The 22175-nt window shown below is 36.7% G+C and overlaps 1 protein-coding gene across 2 annotated transcripts; it reads right to left on the reverse strand.

Moving 5' to 3' along the window:
* Positions 1-607: 607 nt before the first annotated feature.
* On the reverse strand, positions 608-21775 carry LOC145942278 (uncharacterized). 2 transcript variants are annotated; one of them, XM_083048855.1, is made up of 7 exons: positions 20143-21775; positions 6870-7625; positions 5152-5323; positions 3030-3091; positions 2823-2955; positions 2512-2617; positions 608-2369 (listed from the first exon to the last, which is right to left on the reverse strand). In XM_083048855.1, the coding sequence occupies exons 1-7, from the start codon at positions 20234-20236 to the stop codon at positions 2271-2273; spliced, it is 1422 nt and encodes a 473-aa protein (XP_082904981.1). In that variant the 5' UTR covers positions 20237-21775; the 3' UTR covers positions 608-2270. The 2 variants fall into 2 exon arrangements, with proteins under 2 accessions (XP_082904981.1, XP_082904980.1); XM_083048854.1 differs by having other exon boundaries at positions 2512-2620.
* Between the last annotated feature and the right edge of the window lie 400 nt (positions 21776-22175).

Raw genomic sequence — 22175 nt, forward strand, 5'->3', positions numbered from 1 at the left:
TAGGACGTAGTACAGTGTAGTTGTCAATGAAAATGTTATTTTTATTGTAATCGATATTATCGAAGAGATCTGGGATTACTTTAACGTAGAATAATTCACTATTTACAAGAAGCTGAAACGTAAAGAGGCCCAGCCTCGAAGTATCTCCAAGCAAACATATTAATCCCATTGTTACATTTTAATACTGTTTAAAAAATCATGTCATCGTAATCTGAAAGTTGAAAGAATTCGAATAACAAAAAAAATGTGTAAAAAAAAAAATAATTAATAAATCTTGTAGCAATTATGTATGTAATGTGAAGATAAAAAAATTCCAGTATTTTTTATCTAAATAAATAAATAAGGAACGAGAATGATGCATGATCAATAGGATTAGACGCGCTATAGCATTTTTTCCATAATTCTGATATATTTATCTTATATATAGAATAAGTATTATTAATGAAAAATGATTGGGATTAATATCTAACAGAGAGAATGATACACGTGTTACATATATCATTTCGCATTCATTTCATTTTTTTGAAAAACAAGATGAATATGGGAGATAAATAGGACAGAAATTCTCAACTTTCTTTCATGTAAAGCATACAGTAGACAAAGTAAATACTATTAATTTTTCTATTATTATAGTAAATTACGAGTAGCGCTTATAAAGTCATTGAATTTTTCTAGCATATTTGTTTTTCAACTTTCTTTTTTTTTCTCCTTTTCTCTCTCTTCTTCTCTCTCTCTCTCTTTCTAATGACATATTCTGCTTTTTAATTTTTACTGTTTGGTTATAGGATATATGTATAGAAATAAAGACTGATTTCACTACAAGTATGCCATTGCGTGTATGTACCATATGCCTAAGATTTATTAAACGATATTTCATTAAGAGCAAAGCGTGTTGAAAAAATATTTTGTCAATACGTAACAATACAACGTCGGATGGCGATCTGACGTCAATAGATTTTTTTTAACCAATTAGTAAATAGATAGCATATTTATTTTGAGCGGCAAAACGTATTTCATATGCGCTTAGGAAACTATTGCTTTCTGGTAAGACGTCGGATTTTATAATTTAAATTTAAATCCTAGAAACTTCTACATATAAGACACATATGTTCATTATTAACCCTTTGATACTAATGGTACGATTAATCACGCATTCACGAAGATTATTATTTTGGAAGAACCTATTATAAGAGTATAATGCAAACTAGTAAATCGCAATGTATTAGATATCCGCGGTGGACGCCGCGAGATATTGTAGAATGTGCTCATTCGTAATATATCGATAATTAACAAGAGCGGGGCGGGGGGAGGGGGAGGGATAAATTGCGGAATGCTGAAAATCATGAACCAGCGTTTGTTGTTCAGTACGGATAGCATGTACCAAGCATCAAAAGGTTTTACCTCGTCTATTATTAGCGACATTCAGCTATTAATTTCGTGTTTTACAAGAAGATTTGTTACTAGCGTGTGTCAGCGTCCTGCGCTCATAATAACACAGCGATTCGTCTTTGAACGACGTTCGTCGCGGATATAAGACAGATAAACGAGCGGTGTTCTATTTGATTTGATCTTTTTCGATCAAACGTATCAAAGTTACACATTTTGCTTTCTTAAAAACGAGTAGAAAGGCACTACTTTTGCAACCGTGATGCATGTATCTTTCTCTTTTCTTTTTTTCTTTGTTGATAATGACTTGCGACAATGAAACGCGACTACTAACTAATTTGCACAAAGACAATATTCCTGTCACTTTCAAAAAATAATACATACGGAAATGTTTTATTTTCGAACATCACATCTTTTGTTTGCGAGGTTTGTGTTTTTAATTTTTTTTCTTTTTTTTTCCCAAATGAAAGATTTGTTCTGCAGATAAATCATTGAGATAGATACTCATTGGAAGGAATACATGCGATAAGACGAGCGTCGAATGTCCCTTCGATCAAACTCGGGGAACTCGAGTGCGGCAATATGGGAATGTCTCGACACAAGGATCGAAAGAAGCCGACATGCGTCGTCTCGGTACATGTGTGTCATCAGCTCAGAAATCGTACTTAATTCGCTTTGTTTTCTCAGCGCCGCGTTAAGATGTTTCGAATCAAATGGATATTGCCAACAAGTTCGCTACTAAAGGCTACTACTAAAGGCCGCTGCTATCTCGAGATCTATCTCGAGCTATTATCGACTTATTCGACGATATTTCGTATGTTTCGCGTGTTGCCGAATCGTTGCAGCGGAACGCGTCGTACGTGGACGACGCGTCACGTAGTTCGCTATTGACTCGGACGCTTGCTTTCGTTGATGGACGTCATCCTTGTTGATTCCGCTTCTGAGCAATTCCAGTTCGGCATTCTCGTCTGCTCTATTGTCGCCTAGAAAAAAAAGTTATTATTTTAATCAAAGTTGTAAATCGATTAGATACATTTACAGATATGTACATTTCGTATTATTCGAGAGAGTACATCTCGATAGCCGAGCTTATTTATTTAGTCGTATTCATCTTCTTTTTCTTACCGAGCTGTTAGGATTCTTGGCCATAAAGATCATTAGAGAGCGACTGCGATTGCTAAATGGCCTCAACTCTGGATCTCGATCAGGACCGTCTACCGTGTCGACGTTACTGCTGTGGCGGAAAAACAAGTCGAATGTAATATTTGCTACAAATAAGTATATAGGAGAATCGGTATTCGCGTGCGTCGATGACGTCGTCGCAGAGACATAAACTTGATCGAAAAACTGCGCGACCGGGCGTAAATATCTGCCGGATACGCCAAAAATTCGTGCTACGAATGAAATAACGACGATAATAATGGACAATCAATTACCTCGACCGCAATTCCTTTTGCTTTCGCTTATAATGAATGTAAGCCGCTATACAAATGATAACGACGAGGAATACTGCTATTGTGGCACCACCGGCGATGCTGGCTGTCTCCAGCATTACTCGTTGCCGTAAGGCTGTCGAGGAGAGAGAAGGCCATCATTTTTATTTTATACTTTGCAAATAATGTTCAAGAGAAATTTATACTTACGCAAATAGGAACCATCCAAATCTTTAAATTCGCATCTCTGTCCGATAAATCCATTCGCGCATCTGCAAAATAAAATATCAAGTTTAATTAATCGATGTTGCTTTCGGGAAAGCACCTGGAAAAGTATGCTCTTTAAATTTCAACTTTTTTATTATCAGATAATAATCAGATGAATGTATTTATCAAAAGTAACGTAATTAACATAATATGTATTCAGGGTTGATTATATATAAATGAAAAAATGTGTAAAATTTAAATCAAGCTCGTTACTTGATTTATTATACACGCTATTATTACTTTCGTCCTATGTGTATATATAATATCCCCTTCACGCAAAGATGACATTAATATGCGATTAAAATCTCGCGTTTCCCATTTGTATTTTTACTTTTAGGATTATCAATCGACGCGCATGATTGAATCAATATTGTCTCTTTCAGTTATAAGTATATCTCTTTATCGTTTATTTCTCTCGATTACAGTTTATATATTACTGCTCGTAAGAAAAAAATTAAAACGATCGAAAACGTGATTTTCTTTCAGCCTTGACGTTACAAAGAACCGTGGAGATATGTATAATTAAAGTTGTTGGTAAATGAGCTCCTATGATTTGTGTCGCACGTGCGCAAATTTCTTCCTTTTATATCTCTACACAATTTGATTAAATCTTTCTAAATGTAAACTTAATTAAATGCCGTATTTTGTAAAAGGGATTAGCATAGCTGTAATTTATTCTCATTTATCGCAATTATCGTACAAATTTTGTATGTCGATACTTATTATTCAAATGTTTATGTAACAATTTAAAGTTAAGTCAAAATTTTTGCCAAATTTTGAACACTGTTTTATTATGTCAAATAGCAATAGCTAACTTTTTTTTTTTTTTTAATTTTTTGAAAAGGGAAATATCGGAAATATTTCATTTATTATTTTCCATTTTGATCCATTTCCTTCATTTATATGGATGTTGTGAAATATATATTCTTTTAGTAATATATCTTTTTTATTAATTAAATCTAATTTCAAGAGAAATAAAAGTTTAAAATAAAAAGACAAATTACACTTAAGTGCACTTAATTTTGTTTCTTTGCACATTTTTTAAAGAAACGAAAACTGATAATTAGATACTTTTTTTTTTCAATTTATCAATTTAAATATTTTTCACGAGACACATCCAAGTTTCTCTTTGCTCTTATTCAATTTCTGTTTATCATTGACAGTCCATTGCAATTATTTGGCAAAAATTTTTATAAACAAAGTGTCTCTGTGTTGAACAATATTTCATAATATAAACTTTCTTTTTTCTAACGAAATTTCTATTTCGGCATTTCAACTTTTGCGATTGAAATTTAAGTTGAAAGCAGAAGATGACTCGATTCAATGGCGGTAGATCGCGGTCAACAAAGCAAACACCGTGGGAAATGGTAAGGTTGAGCGAGCACAATGTGCTCTGCCTCTGCTCTCCTCGATGTTATCCCAATATTAATCCGATAGACTTTTCTCTTTTCTTCTCTTCTCTTCTCCCTCTCACCCTCCTCTCTCCCCTCCCCCTCTCTCTCAATATTTAAGCCCGCATTTCGTCAACTTGATAAACAAATTAATAATGTCAAATTAATAACTGAATGTCATTTTTATTTTAATATTTATAGTAAAAAAAAAAGGAAAAAGGAAAAAATGTAGATGTATAGAGGGAGAGATTTTATAAACCCTAGAAAAATACGACAACGAACTCGAGGGAGAGTGTCGGTCAAACCTAACACGAGCCGACAGGAATTTCGACGTACGTGTCGAGGTCGCGTAGTCAAAGATTAAGAATTGAACGACGCGAACGGTGCCGTCTCCCTTGGTGGCTTTTTCGCTTAGAACCGCCTCGATTGTTGGCGACGGTTGCACAGTAAGGCGCCCGACGGACTAAGCCATCAAAAAGTCTTCCGTACGCGCTCCTGCATAAATATCGACACATTTTCAAAAATTCCGATCATTATATATTGCAGTCTGAAGAGAGCAAGAATTTTCGTTAGAAAAAAGAAAAAAGACCTACAGGTGAAATTTTAATGTGAATTTATCGTCAGCTGATGACTCATCTACATCAGCGTTGAACAAAGGGTAAACTCGTACTTACAAACAGTTGTACAAGGGGGACTCGACAATTTTAATGGTGAAACACGTGGCACCGTTCAAGCAATACCAATCTGCGTAATCCTGCGGACACGTGTACATGTGGAATGTGATGTTCGGCCGATCCGTCGGCGTCGGTGGCCTCGGTTTTGGCGTCGAGCGCGACGAACAAGCATCTGTAAAAAAGTCAAAACAATGAAAATAACGCGTATTGTATAAGCGTGCGCGTGCCAATAATTCTTAAATATAAATATATCGTATAAATCTCGTAATATACCTATACACGCGAATGGATAGGTGCTTTGCAAGTTGAAAGAAGAGAAACACCCTCGACAATTTCAAGTTTGCCCGTTTTAAAAATACTATATAAAATGAAAAATTTATTCCAAACAATTCTGCCATCACTCGGCTATTCTCTTATATGTGCATATAGATAAATCAATTGTATCAGACAGTTACGTCCGACAACTAATGATCCTATATATGTATAAGCGTTTAATCCCCATTATTGACACGAGAGAATAAGCGAATGATGGGTTGAATAGGCGTTTTAGGAATTTTGTCGGTTTTTCCAGGCTCGTTGAGCACAATGGATGAACGTGCTTACTTCTCGCTCTTCCACACCCTCTCATACCCATTTCGCTTTTTCTTTCAACGCAGCTACGCCGCACGCGGCGCGGCCACCCCGGTGAGAAAGAACGAGAGGGGGCGAAAAGATGAAAGAGAGAGCGAGCATCTCGTAGGCGCGAGACTGTACACAAAGCTGCAAAGTACGGCAAAGGCGGCAAAGGTTGCATCTGTCCTGCAGCGCGTGGCTGCTGCCTGTCACCTGTTGTAATTTTACAATCTGCCGTTTCCACGCCCCCCCACCCCTCTCTTTCTCTGTATGACAATTCTTGACAATCTCTAATGTTTTAATGTCTCTATCGCGCAGTACTTGTCTTTCTTCTTTTTTTTTTACGTATACAATTTATCCATTTTTTCACAACTGTTTTTAATTTTATCCGGTCAAGATTTTGGAACTAATTGAAAATTTAAATTTATCATTTGATTTACCTCGGACGGATATAGTTGAAAAAATAACCGCGAAAGAAATGCATGTGCAGATGTGTCCAAGAAAGATAAGCATATTTGACAGACAAAGTCTTTGTGTAATAATTGTAGCGCGGTAAAGAGGCACGCGAAAGAGAAACAGGAAAATGGATAACGATACTCTGCGTCGATTATCTCGTCGAGTTTACCTGGTAGAGACCAGGTGCAATGTGACGCGCAAGTATTATTATATTACACACATTTGCTCGGAAGCATAAGTCGTCTGGCATAAGTCGTGTACAAAATAAACGTTTTTTTTTTCGTTTTTTTCACGAGGGCGCGAGCTTTATTTGACGCGAAAGCACTCCATACGATGGCATCTTTGGCGTAAAAAAAGAGAAAAAGAGACAGATTGTAAGATTATAGAGATATGATAATAAATCAAATTTAAAAAAAAAAAAAAAAAACGCATCACGTGAGCGATCAATACTTGTGCATAATGTAAAACAATAGATTATTTCCGATTGCATTTATTCTTTTTCTTTAAAGTATACGCGCGATATATAAACGTTTTTTGTTTAGCATCATTGTATTTAAGATAATACAATGACTTTAAAAAACGTGACTTGATTGCAAATAAGAGATTTATGTATATATATATATTTTTTAATATATGTATATTGTACTAACCTGCTATAGAAAAGAGAGTGTAGGAAAGGAGTAATATCGTCGCAAAGTAGGGTGGACTTTTACATCTTCTCGTCATGGCAGTGACGATAGAGGAGTTAGCGATGGTAGTAGTGGTGTTGGTTGTCGTGGTTGTAGTAGGCGAAGTTCGTATGAAAGAATGTACGGTCGTCGTCTCGGTTTGATGGACCTCGACATGGTCGGCGTCGACACGAGCTGAGTTAACGTCGCTGCTCCTGCAAGATCGCCGATCGTAGAATCGCTGATGAAGGCGAGGATGAAGACGTTCGAGACACCTCTCATCGTCGTCGTCGTTGATGTTGTCGTGGTCGTGGTCGTGGTCGTGGTCGTGGTCGTGGTCGTGGTCGTGGTCGTGGTCGTGGTCGTCGTCGTCGTTGTCGCCATCATCGTCATCGTCGTCATTGTTTTCGTCGTCACCACTGTCATCGTCGCCGTTATCGCCACTGTTGTTATCGTTCTCGTCGTCGGTCTCCCTTCGATGGTGATATCGTCGACGCGATGGATGACAATGATTACGGTAACAAAGATGGTGGATGTGAGGCGGTGAATGATAATGGCGGTTGGTAATACCGCTGTCGTCACACCAGATTTTGCCACCCTTCGTCACCGGCGAGCTAATCTCTTGGACTCTTATCCCTCCGTATCCTCTATCGTCAACTTCTCCTTCTTGCGTTTTCTCGACAGCACCACGGGCTCCACCACCTGGGCCAGAACTCTGGCGCACGTGCCGCCGCTTTCCTGAAACCAGATACCCGTCCGGGCGGCCATTTATAGTGTGTTTTATCTCGAGCGAAGACTTTGGGATCTAGCGAGCTAAGCACCGGGCCTACCAGACCGATGGCAGTAGGATAGGACGGCTGTTGGGAATTTGGGAGCGCCGGATTCAATTGTCAGTGTAGAACGCGCTCTTTTTTTTTTTCTTCTTTTTTCGTTTCTACTCGTCGCAATCATGCGTGCCTCGAGTGAATGAGAGAGAGAGAGAGAGAGAGAGAGAGAGAGAGAGAGAGAGAGAGAGAGAGAGAGAGAGAGAGAGAGAGAGAGAGAGAGAGAGAGAGAGAGAGAGAGAGAGAGAGAGAGAGAGAGAGAGAGAGAGAGAGAGAGAGAGAGAGAGAGAGAGAGAGAGAGAGAGAGAGAGAGAGAGAGAGAGAGAGAGAGAGAGAGAGAGAGAGAGAGAGAGAGAGAGAGAGAGAGAGAGAGAGAGAGAGAGAGAGAGAGAGAGAGAGAGAGAGAGAGAGAGAGAGAGAGAGAGAGAGAGAGAGAGAGAGAGAGAGAGAGAGAGAGAGAGAGAGAGAGAGAGAGAGAGAGAGAGAGAGAGAGAGAGAATGAGAGATATATATATATATAGAGAGGGGGGGGGGAGGTAGAGGAAAAGGAAGAGAGGAAACTATATTTTTTCGCGATAAATGTTGTCAATATTTCATAACTTTATATTTCAATGATAATTTTTGCATCTTAAAATGGCGTACGCTGCTAATTAAATTAAAAAATTTAGCATACACGCGTATTGTCTTTGTGTAACGAGACAGAATCCATGTTTATTAATGACCTTGTTCCTATAATAAACACGTAGTAGGTGGTGTCGCAGACACAATAGATTTTAATAGCCTCGAGAATTCCTTCTTTACTCTATGTTACGAAAACATAGCCACATTAATAATATTTAAGAGTTACCATTAAATAGAAGCTTTTCTTGAGAAATCTTATCGTATGTCGTGCATTTGATTCGTGATTCATTCGATTTTGATTTACGACAAACGCGCGATATAGATTGTGTAAATAATAGATACTTATATCGAGGTAACTTGTAGAAAAAAAAGAAAACTATCGAAATTATTTTCCGTCAAGTATGCTACGCATTATTCATGACATGCGCGAGTATAAAATTCTACGTCAAGTATGACGTCAATCGCCATTCAAATATTCAATCAACTAGTCATATCGGTTAGTTGTATCGATACTTGTTGTTTTTACTTTCAAGGTTAGATCGAGAAAACGATCGAGAGAAATTATAAATATATTCTAAATCGTACATTCGATAATTACATTCTCTCATTTCAAATGCTCTCTATGATAAAAAGTAATTTCTTTTATATTAAATAATCAAATTGTATTCTTCCTCAGAGTTGAATAAATATGCATTCGATATATACATTTAAAGTAAATAATGGCAATGAAGAGAGAAGCGGCGAGAGCATATTGCTCTAGTCTAGTTTATAGTATAACTTTAAGTACGACCCACGTTCTCTCTTTCTGATAATTGGCCATTTCCCTGCTAGCCGTGTCACGTCTTAAGCTTAAACTTGTCGTCGTCATCGTCGTCGTCGTCGTTTCTGGACCGGCGAAATAATTCTTAAGGCGAATCGCCTTGAATTAGGTTATTTTCTAATTGCACGTTTCTTAGCGTAACATCCGCTCACATTTACACGCACTGCAGTCTTGAGCAAGGAATATTATTTTAACGATTCTTATTTTTGCGCATCAAAAGATTTATCTTAAAGATTATAGTTTTTGAATGTGAATGCACAAGTTCAATTGAACGTAAATGAGAGATTAATGTAAGAAAAATCGATCTGACAAAGTTGATAAGTTTAAAGAAACTTGATCGTAGATGTAGAATAATCAATATTTTTTTTCAATTTGCCGTCGCACGTCGCTAGCTATTTATGGTTATGGAGCCGCATGATTAGTCATGGCAAAAATGTTCAACGATCTGAAAATATCGCTGCTGCTGTATCATGTGTATTATATCATATGTATTACCGGATAGTGATCTTACGGACATACATACACACATACACGTGCGCGTGCACGCTACAAGCTTGGAGACGCGTCTAGTCACGTGTCTTTTAAAAGTTACAGCTACCGACGGATGAAGAAGAAGGGTGGGGAGGGAACATTTTCCGGCTAGGAAGGGTCTCGAATACCAGCGAGACCGGTCCGGTACCAGCTGCGACTCATCTAAATACGGAAATTCACAAGTTTGGATATGTTACGTCAACGTAAAAAAAAAGGGGGAAAAAATATATTTACCGCATATAGTTGGTTTATAAATTATAATCAAATTCTATAAGTTTATTCAAAATTTATTTTTTTAGCGATAAAATTTGGCGCTCACGATAGTGAGTGGGTGTATCACAATTTTCAAAGTAGGAGGTAGAAAACGCGCAGCCGGTTCTGCCAGATGGTCAATGAATGCCAGATGGTCAATGAATCTACGATACCATCGACAGAAATTTCCGTCGGGTCGGAAATGATGTATAATCATCATTTGGTTATTATCGCTTATCGTTTTTCACACCATACTACGCTAATCCGCGTCTCGATCGATGATTTGTCCAGGCGAACGGGAGAAAACTGTTTCCAACAATCTTTCGTTACTTCTTGATTTCCACTTATTTCGAAAAATGTAATTTTTGTAGTAAGAATCCATTATCCCGAAGAGATACAGAAAAGGTCTTCGAAGTCTCCTCCTCCCCTCTCCTCTCCTCTCTCTCTCTCTCTCTCTCTCTCTGAAAAAAATAGTTATTGAGACACATATCGAGAAAAATGGAAGCATCTCGATCGATTAATACGGATGAAAAAGAAGAAAAAAATAACGCGCTCTCTCGATAATATAATGCTGGATTAGAGCAGGACGTATCTTTTCCACTCGATAGAGCTCGGGGCACTCATAGGCGGGGCCGTGCGTCTAAAGAAGACGGACGGGATCGCACATGTCCACCTCGTCCACCTCGGGTATTCATGTCGGTATTCATGGCGAGCAGCTGCCGAATGCACTTCAACACCATTACCTGCTTTTCGCAACGCTCACTCGCGAGGCGACCATATCCTGGCCGGCCCTGGCACTCTGGCACGCGCCTGGCCTGCTTCTTCCACGTTATATGTCATTATATGCTGCTAGCTGCTACAACTACAATATCATGTTGCAACGTTCGACACGATTAATTAATAATTCTCTCTCTTTCTTGATTAATCTGTCTCCCCCCCCCCCTCTCTCTCTTTCCAATCATTTTTAGATAAATGTAATTGTGATGTAGGAAAAGTAATGCAATTTTCCATTGCTAGGCAAATGTGTAGCATATATACATATACGTTGCCATATGATGTACATATGTATGTATAAATAGAGAAATGGTGTTTCTGTACGGAAATTAGTTCTGTGAAATACAGTTTCGCGGTTAATAATTGGGAAAATTGTTTTTCTTTCACATTTGTTTGCAAAGTATTATAAAATATATAAAATTTATAAGATTTGTAAACAGAGAGACAAGACATGATACGTAATTGTGTAAAAGTGTGCATTACGCGCATTATACATATATGTAAGCCAACATGTTTTTAAATTCGAAATAATCTCTCATATTGTTTATACATATATATTCGTCGCGTAAGCAAACAACGTAAAAAAACGAAGGAAGGCTAAAACGAATAAGATTTTGACGAATTGGTAAAAATATATAAGCGATATATTACCCACGTTCGCGCGATTGCATCAAAGCCGGTTACTGCGCGGTAATTACTTCCGGATTTCACTGTATTCTCACGCAAATGTTTTTGTGCGCCGGCATACGGTATTAAACTCGAAAGCTAAAAGTGTCGTGACATTCAGCAAGGTATGCGAGCTTTACTGGTGGAAATGTGTGAATCTTTGACAAAATTCTCTCAAATCTCTCTCTCTCTCTCTCTTTATGTATATATTTCTTCAATATTATTCTATATTTAATATACCAACTTTAAATACAATAACATACGAAATTGCAAGAATTATGTCGTGCAATTTCTCCATCTTGTTTGTTCGTAACGTCTTGTAAAATCTTAATTTGATAAATTGATAAGTTATCGACTTATCGGACATAAACTCGCAGAAAACAAGATTGTCATAGAATCATCAATTTTTTAAATCAATTTTTTATTAGTAACAATGCACTAGTGAGCGCCATTTTCATGTTTTATCGCATGCTTCTTGATTTTTCGGATTTTCCGTAAATATAATATATAGGTATAAAGCAGATTTTTCTCTGGAGCAGTTTACTTGACGATAGGCGATGGGCTATGCACGCTGCGAGTTGCGAGCTGCGAGTATCGTTGGCAGCCGGCACATGGTCCGCCGCATCATGCTTTTCGAAGCCGCAGATGGTTCCTCCTGTGCGCGATTATGGTTTTTTTTGTCGTGCATGCCGCGTGCGCAGGCGGTAAAACACGTGCACTTTTCATTTTTCGTCACAAAATTGATCCGTCTGCGAAAATGTTGCATGTATATGACGGTATTTGTTGTCCTGTCATTTATACGCTATAAAGTATAATATAGCTTGCGCGCTCCATTCCAATTGTAATTTGTAAGCATCACTGCTAGCAGCAATTTCACTGCTGCCACCGATATCCCCCCATATCGGTTTGGTTTACAAAAATATTCAATAATCTTATTTCGACATTCAAAGTCCTCTTTAATTATTCTCTTTAATTCTATTCTCATTTATATACAATGTGCAAATTATAACGTCAATTTCAACATCGGTTTAACAGTTGATCAAACTTGTCACGCACCCCATTTGGGGCACCCATTATAATATCTTGTAATCTCAATCTCAGTAAAGCTCAACTTATTCTGATATTTATAACTTTAAAGAAAGCTCTTTATAAACAATAGCAATTTAGAGTTGGCAGGATTCTGTAACTATTTCAATGTGCTCACTATACATGCACGGATAGCGGATAATTGTTTCGCGATCGAATAGAATTGTATAGGAACCAAAATTGATAAACGGGAGTATTATTGAATGAATATTTTAATCGACCTGTTACAATATAACGACGGACAGCGGTGGTATATAAATGAAACAAAAATGTTTCAGTGTAATGTAATCAACTTATCCGCCTTTAGTTTCCACCTTTATTTTTACTTTTCACAATACAAAAATGATGCAAATGGCAGAAAGTGTGCGGTCTAATCAAATAACGTCAAATAATAAAATTTCTAATTTTACATTTCCATTGTTACATTTCTAATTTATTTTTTTTATATTTTTAGAAATATAGTCCGTTTTTCGTTGCAAGTTATTTCGCTTTTAATGGAAATAATGTTAAATTATTTCAAACTTTTAAATACATATGTTCAATAAAATAATTTAAAAAAAAAAAAAAAAAAAATAAAAGAAGATTTATTAATAAAAAGAATAAGATAGAATTAATTATATAGAATTTGTCTTTTTCATCAAGTATACTTTCAATAGAGCAGCCAAATAAAATATAAATAATTCTTTAAGAACACATTACACTTGAAAAAATAGAGAGCAATTAAAATTGATAAATTAGATTGAGACTAAAGCGAATACGAGACTAAAGTAAAAACTTATCCAAAGGTTGAGCCTGTGCTGGCGCATATTTTTTTACTACTAATTGTAAATATTATTATTGCGATACAATCGTAAATTGAGATAATTAAATGGCAAAAAGACCAAAGAGAAAACTACTCGGTACGATACATTGAGATTCTACGGACCACATAGGCGGAAACACATAAGTGATATCCTTTTCTCCGCTTACGTCAAATTCTAATTCAAATTTAATTTATTATTCTATGCTACAAAAGATTCCTGATTTTGCGACATCTTTTTTAGAATTTTACTTGTGACTATATTCTTATATTATGCTTTTCTTTCTTGAGTTTAAATTTATAATATTGGAAATGCTGCGATTTTATTATTGCGAGTATTTAATATTGTTTTAAAATGCGTTCTATATCTTCTCAATCTTATCAATAACATGAATTTTGTTGATAATAGAGCAGTACGTTTTTTTGTTTGCAGTTTAATCGACTAGTAAGTGCGTCGATTGTATCGATTGTAAAGACGAGCTGGCTACTACTTCCGACAACGTGAGAGCTATTATATGTTAAATAATGAATAGACTATAGTCATTAGTAGATCATTATTAAACCTTTCCATGAGAGTCTAAGTTAATACTCTTCAATATAGAATAACTAGGAATACCGAGGAGAACTATATAAATGTCAAACAATCATATAATTTTAATAAAAAGAATTAGTTGATCTTCAAAAATCTTGTAATTTTTAATTTTCCATCGAAAACAAAATTATGTTAATTAAAGTGTCTTTGTTATTACTATGCTCTCTTGTTGCAAACTGTTTTTTCAGGAATAGTTTGAGATATTCACTCCTATATAATTTAGAGAATTGGACGCTTAATATATCTTGTACATTTAATATAAATAATCGTTGATAAATGTTATTATTTTTTACAAAATTATAGTCCTTTATGACCGTGTTTTTGTTTAGTATAAAAGGTATTGAAATTAGATAAATTGCGCATTCGCAATCTTAAAAAATGAAAGAAAGTTTTAAAGTAAATATTAAGAATACAGGGGCTACGCGAAATATCGATTCTCGGTAAAATCGAAATGGATATGGAAGCCCAAAGAATGTTGGAATTTTCTAGCAGTTGGGTATAAGGAATATTATGGCAACACCCACACACAGAATTTACCGTGGAACTTGTTCCTACTGTTGGAGGATCGACGCGACAACATGAAGATGAGTAAAATTATCAAAGTTGTGTCAATCAAAATGTCCCTGTATTGAGATGTAAAACTTGTTCAGAATCAACGACAGACTTTAATCGATGTAACAACATGATGTTACAGTAATCGAGATTTCTGTTAAGATTATAAGATTGTAATTTATAAATGCTTATACTCTCGATTCCTGATATTCCGTCAACATTTGCGTTTATCATAAATAGCAAAGAGTAAAAATGTGATGAATAAATATGGGTTTGGATAAGGAACAATGCAATCGCAAAGTTGTGAAGAGAATTTATGAATAGACTAATTGTAAAATAGGAAGGAGAGAAACGTGCGCGCGTCCCGAGCTGAGCTGAGCTGAGCCGAGCCGAGCCGAGCCGAGTCGAGCCGAACCGAACGGCCGGCCTCTTCAGGAGGGAGTAAAGTGGCAGGCAGGGGGTGGTTAGGTTCCGTCCTATGCTACACCACGAAACACCTGGCATTTCTACCTCTGTTCCGTGCTCTCGCCCTCGTATCGTCTCGTGTGCCTCTCGATCTTTGTCATATTATATCCCAAACTGCATAAGCACCCTTCCTTCTGTGTGCCCCTTTGCCACCCGTTAGCACGTCTTTACACGTTAAGCGGCTCGTTATATCACCGCTATGGATCAAATATCTATATATCCGACAGTACCACTCCATTAATCCAGCTGTGGCGGAATAGGATAGTACTCGCTATATGTATATAGTTGGATGAGATTTCAATTTTCTGCTTATTGTATCCAAATTTTGGCAAAGTCTTACATATATGAGAGAATAATGAGTGATTTCTCATGCAATCTCGATATCGAACGATTATATTAAATCAATATATATCACATTGTAATTATATCATCACAATTATATATACCATCGTTCGTTACGTTACTTTTTTCAAAAATACAATCAAGAAAGTTTGTATAACACACAATTATTTCAATAATTATTTTCTATTAGATAAATAACGCTGTATCCTTCCGTATATATACTTGTTTTATACACTGATTGTGAAGAAAAAAGTTGTTGACTTGACTAAATGTGTTTAATCGATCATTATTTTATAATACATCGTATTCAACTTGAATACTTGAATTTTTCAACTAAAGAAGTGATAAATGAATTAAACATATTTATTCAAATTTACAACTTTTTTTTTCTCAATTGAAAATCTTGAGCGCTTTGATTTTTTTCAAAAGAGCTCTTTGAAAAGCGTCCATTCTAGACAAGGATGTCTCAATACTGATAATTTTCAATATTATGTATAATAGTCGGAAAAATATATACCTATGTATATGATATGCGCCTTCTCTCGCATATCAGGTCACATTAAGTTGGAATAAATGCAAACGTAATCGAGTCATTTCTCGATTGCCAATTATATTGTTACTCATAGATTATAGCCTTTATATTGGTGTGCACATAAATGCGAAGCTCTTGAGAATAGTAAGAGTTTGATAAAATCAAGATTTATTATGCGATATTTTTTGTAAGAATCGATTTCGATTAATAGATCATGTGCGTATATCACTATTGATCGACGTATTGTACATCGAAACAACCTGCCGACTTTCAATAACGATAAAAATCATAATTTTACGATATTAAAGTTATTCAACGATTAGATATCAGAGAGACATATCTTAAATTATACAAATAAACATGGTATACTTTTCGAAAATTTGACGAGTCATGTTGCATTGTTGAAATAATAAGTTACAATTGTCCAAATTTATTCATTTTACATTTTAATTGTGAAGAAACATTGATAAACAAGTAATTTCTGTAACGACAAATAGTGGACACACATATGTACGCACTCACGCGTGCGCGCGGAAAGAAGTTGCGAAAAAGATAGAACTCTGAAGCTAGTACCTCATAATCAGAATTTTCATATAAGATCGCTCCAAGTTGACTGCATTTCTCTCTTTGCTATTTCTGCTTCTCTTTTCTATTTCTGATATTTTTCCTGCACTCATTTCACACTTTTTTTTATCAATACTATAAAGTAATGTCATCTCTATATCGTCGTAATAGCACATCACGTGACGGTGTGCGCAATCGCATTTAACGTGCTTGAACTGCAAGCGTAAGGCATGGTGATTGGGCAGGCAGTCTCGCTTTCTTGCGTGGGATGCAGGTATCTCATAATTAATCTTTTCGAAATATATCCGCTCATCCAGTTTCATATTTGCCAAAGTTGTGAGGGTTTTTCTATATCTCGGATCGATAATTATATAATAAGATTGATTTTTGTCCCTGTTAAAAATTTATAAATTTGTTATTTCTCGAGTGAGTAAAACTCATCTATAATAATATCGAAGGTCAAAAGCCCATTATAAAATGTCGTTTCATCTTGTTCGGTTTTATTCTTGTCTCACTAAAGAAAAAGTTTAAATGAACCACTAACAAGATTTATGGGTTAGGCTCAGAAAAGCAAACAAGTTTCTGTCCCGATTAGATAACCATCAATTCCGAGCAACGATCTAATAATCGGGAGACAATGTGTAATTGATAGAGTTCCGATCTTTTATCACAAAATTTATATTAAAAAAAAAAAAAAAAAATCTCAGCGAATAGATGTAAAAAATAAAAATAAAAATTTGTAAATTTAAAGCCTATTTCACGTTTTTGTTTCATGTAAAAAATTAGTATTTATTTATCCCTATTTATTTCAATCAATTTGGATTCTATTTCCATTTTTGATAAATTTCTCAAGGGCGCTATTTAAAATCCTCGACAGTATCTCAAATTTCCGATTCGAGAAACTTATTGAAACTCTTTTAACTTTTTATTCTATTGATTCGAGTAAAGTTCTATTGATTGAGAAAAATTATTAAAACTTTTGAGAGAGTTAGTATCTACATTTTTCGAGAAAATGTGTGTGTGTGTGTGTGTGTGTGTGTGTGTGTGCGCGCGCGCGCGCGCGTGCGTGCGTCCGTCAATTATTTTTCTAAAATTTATTATGTATTTTTAAAATGTGCATAGATTTGAATAATTTGTCGATAAATTTCTTCGATTAATCCATATCGCGCAATATTTTGTGTCTGTTATGTAAATTAAAGCCGACAATAAATATGTGTGTGTAATAATTTATGTACTATTTGCCATCGGGGACAGCTTTAACTCTGTTCCGTGTAAAATTTCAGACGACGGCTCGCACGCACGCACTATGCATGCACGCAAATGCTTATGCTTACGTTTTTCTTCCTCTTTTATCCATCTTATACGAACCAAAGTATAGAATATATACATATTTGAAAACTATATAATAAAATTAATAATAAAAACTAATATAAATAAAATTAATATTATTACTTACTTTTTTAAATATATGTCTGATTTTAAACTCTTTTATGCGTTGCAACTTTATAATTTTTCAGATTTTGTGCGTGTTATGCTTTTTTAATTATATCATCGAACGATACATTTCAATTTTTTAAAGAAAAAACTAATTGTAAAACTAATTAAAGATTATTAAAAGTATGAATAAATTACTACGTACATTGTTTTGTTTATTAACCTACTCGACTGTGCAAAGTTTTTAATACACGACTCTACTTGAACGATGTAAAAATTAAAATTATCCGTTATTAATTTTCATCTCACGTACATTTTATCCATGTTCATATGATGTTATACATGTTATGGATGTGACATTGTCGTTGATATTTTCTTATATCATATACATTGTGTAGAAAAATAATTTTAAAAAATTTTAAAATAATTTTGTCACATATCGTTTATTCGAAAGAAAATAAAATTCTGTCGCGTAAATTTGTACCTCCATAGAATGTTGTAGCTATTTCTGTTGAGAAAAAAAAATTATATAGCACTGCGCACTGCTTCTATATGATTTAAAGATAAAACTCTGACCATAAAATTAAAAAAAGTTTAACAAGAAAATCGATAGTTTGGGAGTATATGTATGTGCATTAGCTTCGGTATTAGCTAAAAACAAAAGCAGAGGAATGTATGTTATAATTATTCTAGAATCATTATTAATAGATATCTTTGTGTAAATCTTGTGTGTGTACGATTTATTTTCGAATACTCTTTATTCTGTTATTGTTTACCATCAGTCCGTATTTTATTCAATTTCGATTTGTGTATTCAGAACATTTCATTCACAATCAAACAGCAGCAAACGATAAATTGTTTAGATGTGTAACATAACGCCACGTGACATAATACCGATGATTTAATCCGTTCGATGACCTATAGGGTCAATAAAATCAAGCAATTTGATTTCGCCAATGATGTATCGTCGTAATTTCGTTTATCGCATGTAATATTTATTAGTTTTAAATGTTTATTTAATTTTGGGCCATTACAGTATGATAATCAATCAATTAATCGAAAAAAAGAATATGATCGTAATATGAATACTTGGAAAACGTAAAGTATTACAACAATAAGTAAATGATATAATTTTTATAAATGTGCGATAACCGTTAATATTATCACAAAAAATGTAATTAAATGTTACATGTCTATTCTACAAGTATCGTTTTCGCAAAACTTTTGAGTTTTTCAACAAACAGTTTTCGTCTCGATTGTAAGCTCCGCGCAATTCTTTTTCAATAATAACACGTTAATAATTTAATAATGTCAGTTCGAAGAAAAGTTTCTTTATTTAATTAATCTAAATTCTCTTTTTCAATTTTCTTTTTCTTGCTCTTCTTTTTTTAATATACGAAAGCATATTTAATATCCCATGTTGTCGCGACAAAGAAAATTGACCAAGGCGTAGCAAAATCGATATCCGAAAGGGAAAAATTTAAATCACTCCTTTACAATTCTGTGAGAACATTCAACGATGTATATTTTTTACACACACAACACACGCGACAAGTACTCATTATTTAATTTTTCTACAGTTTGACTCATTGTTAATTATTGTAAGAGAGTACTGTGAGTACTAGGGTGTAGCGACGCGTTGTATTATATATCCGCGAGGAGTAACGAAGGTCGAAGAAAAAATGATGACTAAACGTATATATGTGAACACTGTCTCGCGCAAGCTTTTACAACAGCGTCGTCGTCTACGCGGTTTTGTCCCTCTTATTCTGTCTAGACATCGCTCGCTACTCGCTATATACGTTTACATTTAACAGCGTGCCCCACATGGATACAAGTGTAATTTCGTGTACCGATAATCGTAAAACTATGCAATATATTTCAAACTATCGTTGATGATTAAAAATGTTGACTAATATTTCTAAAGATGATAAAGATAAGGATAGTCGCGATAGGCGATTTCGAGATACACGTTGTTTCTGCTTTTGCGATATGCGACATAATATTATATACCGTGCACAGACAAAATTTTTATCTAATTATAATATAATTTATCGAGATGTATATTTTGAATGTGATTTTGAATTTTGACATAAAATGTTTCTCTCGTAATAATTAACACACTTGACAGACATGGATAGAAGATTATAAAAGATAGCGGGATGAGGAGAAAATTCCAGGGGGGGGGGGAGAGTCTAATCGTTTAATCTTTATATAAAGATTGGACGATTAGACTGCGTCGCGGCGGTAAAAACGAAGAGAAAGACTGTCTCGTCTGGTTTAGTCTGGAGCGGAAACGTTGAATGCGTTAAACTGTCGCGACACGGCTCACGTCGACTAAAAAATTCGCGAGAGTGGTGCGGATGTATGTACTCGTGCAATAATCATGTCTCATGCTAACCTGAAAGTCTATCGATGAGACGTCGCATGCCAGTGACGGGAGGTACGTAGCGGGAAGCCGATTCAGGGAGCAGCATTCCACCGGCGATCGGCATTTGTGTTTTTCTCCAGCTTTTCCTCAGATTTCCAGGCGCGTACTCTGTCTTACCCTCTTTTTCTCTATCTTGCCGTCTTGGTCTCTCAGGCGCGTATGGGTCAGATGGAAAGACGGGTGTGCACGTCGAAGCGAGATGGAGCGCTCTGATGCCGCAGCGAGGGGAGCGTGGGGACGGGGTGACGCGAGTTCAGTCTAACCTAATCCCTCTCTCTCTCTTTCTCTCTCTCTCTTTTTCTCTCTTTCTCGCTCCTTTCTCGTTCCGTCCTCTTCCTCCTCCGGATCCTCCGTCTCCGCCGTCCTTCTCCACCTTCTCCGTAAAGATACACACGGAAATATTTGCAGCGAATCGCTCGAATCTACGGCACACACACGGGGCTCTCCATTATCCGGGAATTTTTCCACGGTCTCCGATTCGATCCGCTCCGGCAAGCCGGTCGCGCGTCCCGTATCGCACACGTACGCGTGGTATACGCGTGTCCGCGTGTCGCGCCGCAGTGAAAACTCCGCTAGCGAACAGGCGGAACGAGCGGTCGCGGTCGCGCTCGCGACGCGAGCGCGAGCGCGAAAACGAGGCACGCCGTGAATCGACTACTAGTTGAACGGAGACGGTGCGAGACGAGAAGTAAACGCCCGCGCGCGCGCGCGAGGCGATCGTATGCGTGCGTGTGTCGTGGTCGTGGTCGTGTGTATGGCCGACAGCCACTCGAGCCACTCTGACAATGAATATACGCACGCACACACGCGCACACGTACACACATGTAAACACACACGTTGACGACGTTGGCGATGACACGCGCGCACTCACTTGTCCTACTGACTACTGACGTTCCAGATGCCGCGCACAGTTTACCAACAGTTTGTAATGTTGTAGAAATTGCAAACAGTGCTTTGACACTGTTACTTCCGAATGACGCCCGCCTGTTTGTCTTTTTGCCTCCTCTCTCCTGTCCTTTTTTTTCTCGCTTTCCCTCTATCACGCCGATATGTACGATCGATTCATCCAGAAAAATCGACACGTATATTATTTCGTGCCACGATCGCCTTCTCTCTCATATATACATATTGCCGTTTCGTTCGTGGTAACGATAGTTTTTTCTCTCTCCTTACGCGAGTTTCCTGGAATTCGGATGCATATATATATATACATATATATATATAATTTAATGTGTGTACGACGTGATACATCCGTGTCGAGAGCTTCGATTCGATTCGATACGCTCCTTTCCTGTTGGCAGTAACGCGCTATCGTGGTAAATGGATACGCTGTTGTAACGTTGTCGTTATTATTGCGTCGATCGTCGTCGCATCTATCCCAAAAATGCTCAATGTTCGCGACGATATTGTCGAATGTGTCATGGTGGTGTCTATTATCGGTGCGCGATTGTCTTCTCATGGGCCCAGACGGGCCTTCGCGAACGGTCACACGACAATCAGATACTCGCACTGTCAGACGCAAACTACAAGCGATATCACGAGTAGCAACAGCCGAGCGCAGTCGAGCGACGACGACGAACGACGACTGTCGACTCTAGCGCTCACGAGTCGGTGAAGCAACGTTATCGGGAGTTTCCGCTCGTGTGTCTCGATTGGCCGAGAGCCGAGAGGATCGCCCACTGACAGTTACTATGCTTTTCAGCTGTGACACGTGATCTCGCTTTCCGTTCGATCCGTAGTTGGAGGTTGGAGGCAGTTACAGGATTAGTCATCACGCGAGTGCTCGTTCGTTTCTCTTGCGACGATTTTGGATGCGATATCTATCATAGCGATATAAAATGCCTCTTATCCCGCTTTACGTTCTTCTATACGCTCTCTACGACAAGAGCATGGACGCGACGAGAGAACGATTCTTATTTCGCAGGGTTGCCACGTTGCTTTCGCGATGCGCGATTCGTCGTCGCTCTGCTGCTCTGATGCGTGCTATGCATAAGCATAAGTA

Source organism: Prenolepis imparis, unplaced genomic scaffold, assembly GCF_030444845.1.
Source record: "Prenolepis imparis isolate NDT839.2.m4 unplaced genomic scaffold, iyPreImpa1.0 SCAF_10, whole genome shotgun sequence".
Taxonomy (NCBI): Eukaryota; Metazoa; Arthropoda; class Insecta; order Hymenoptera; family Formicidae; genus Prenolepis; species Prenolepis imparis.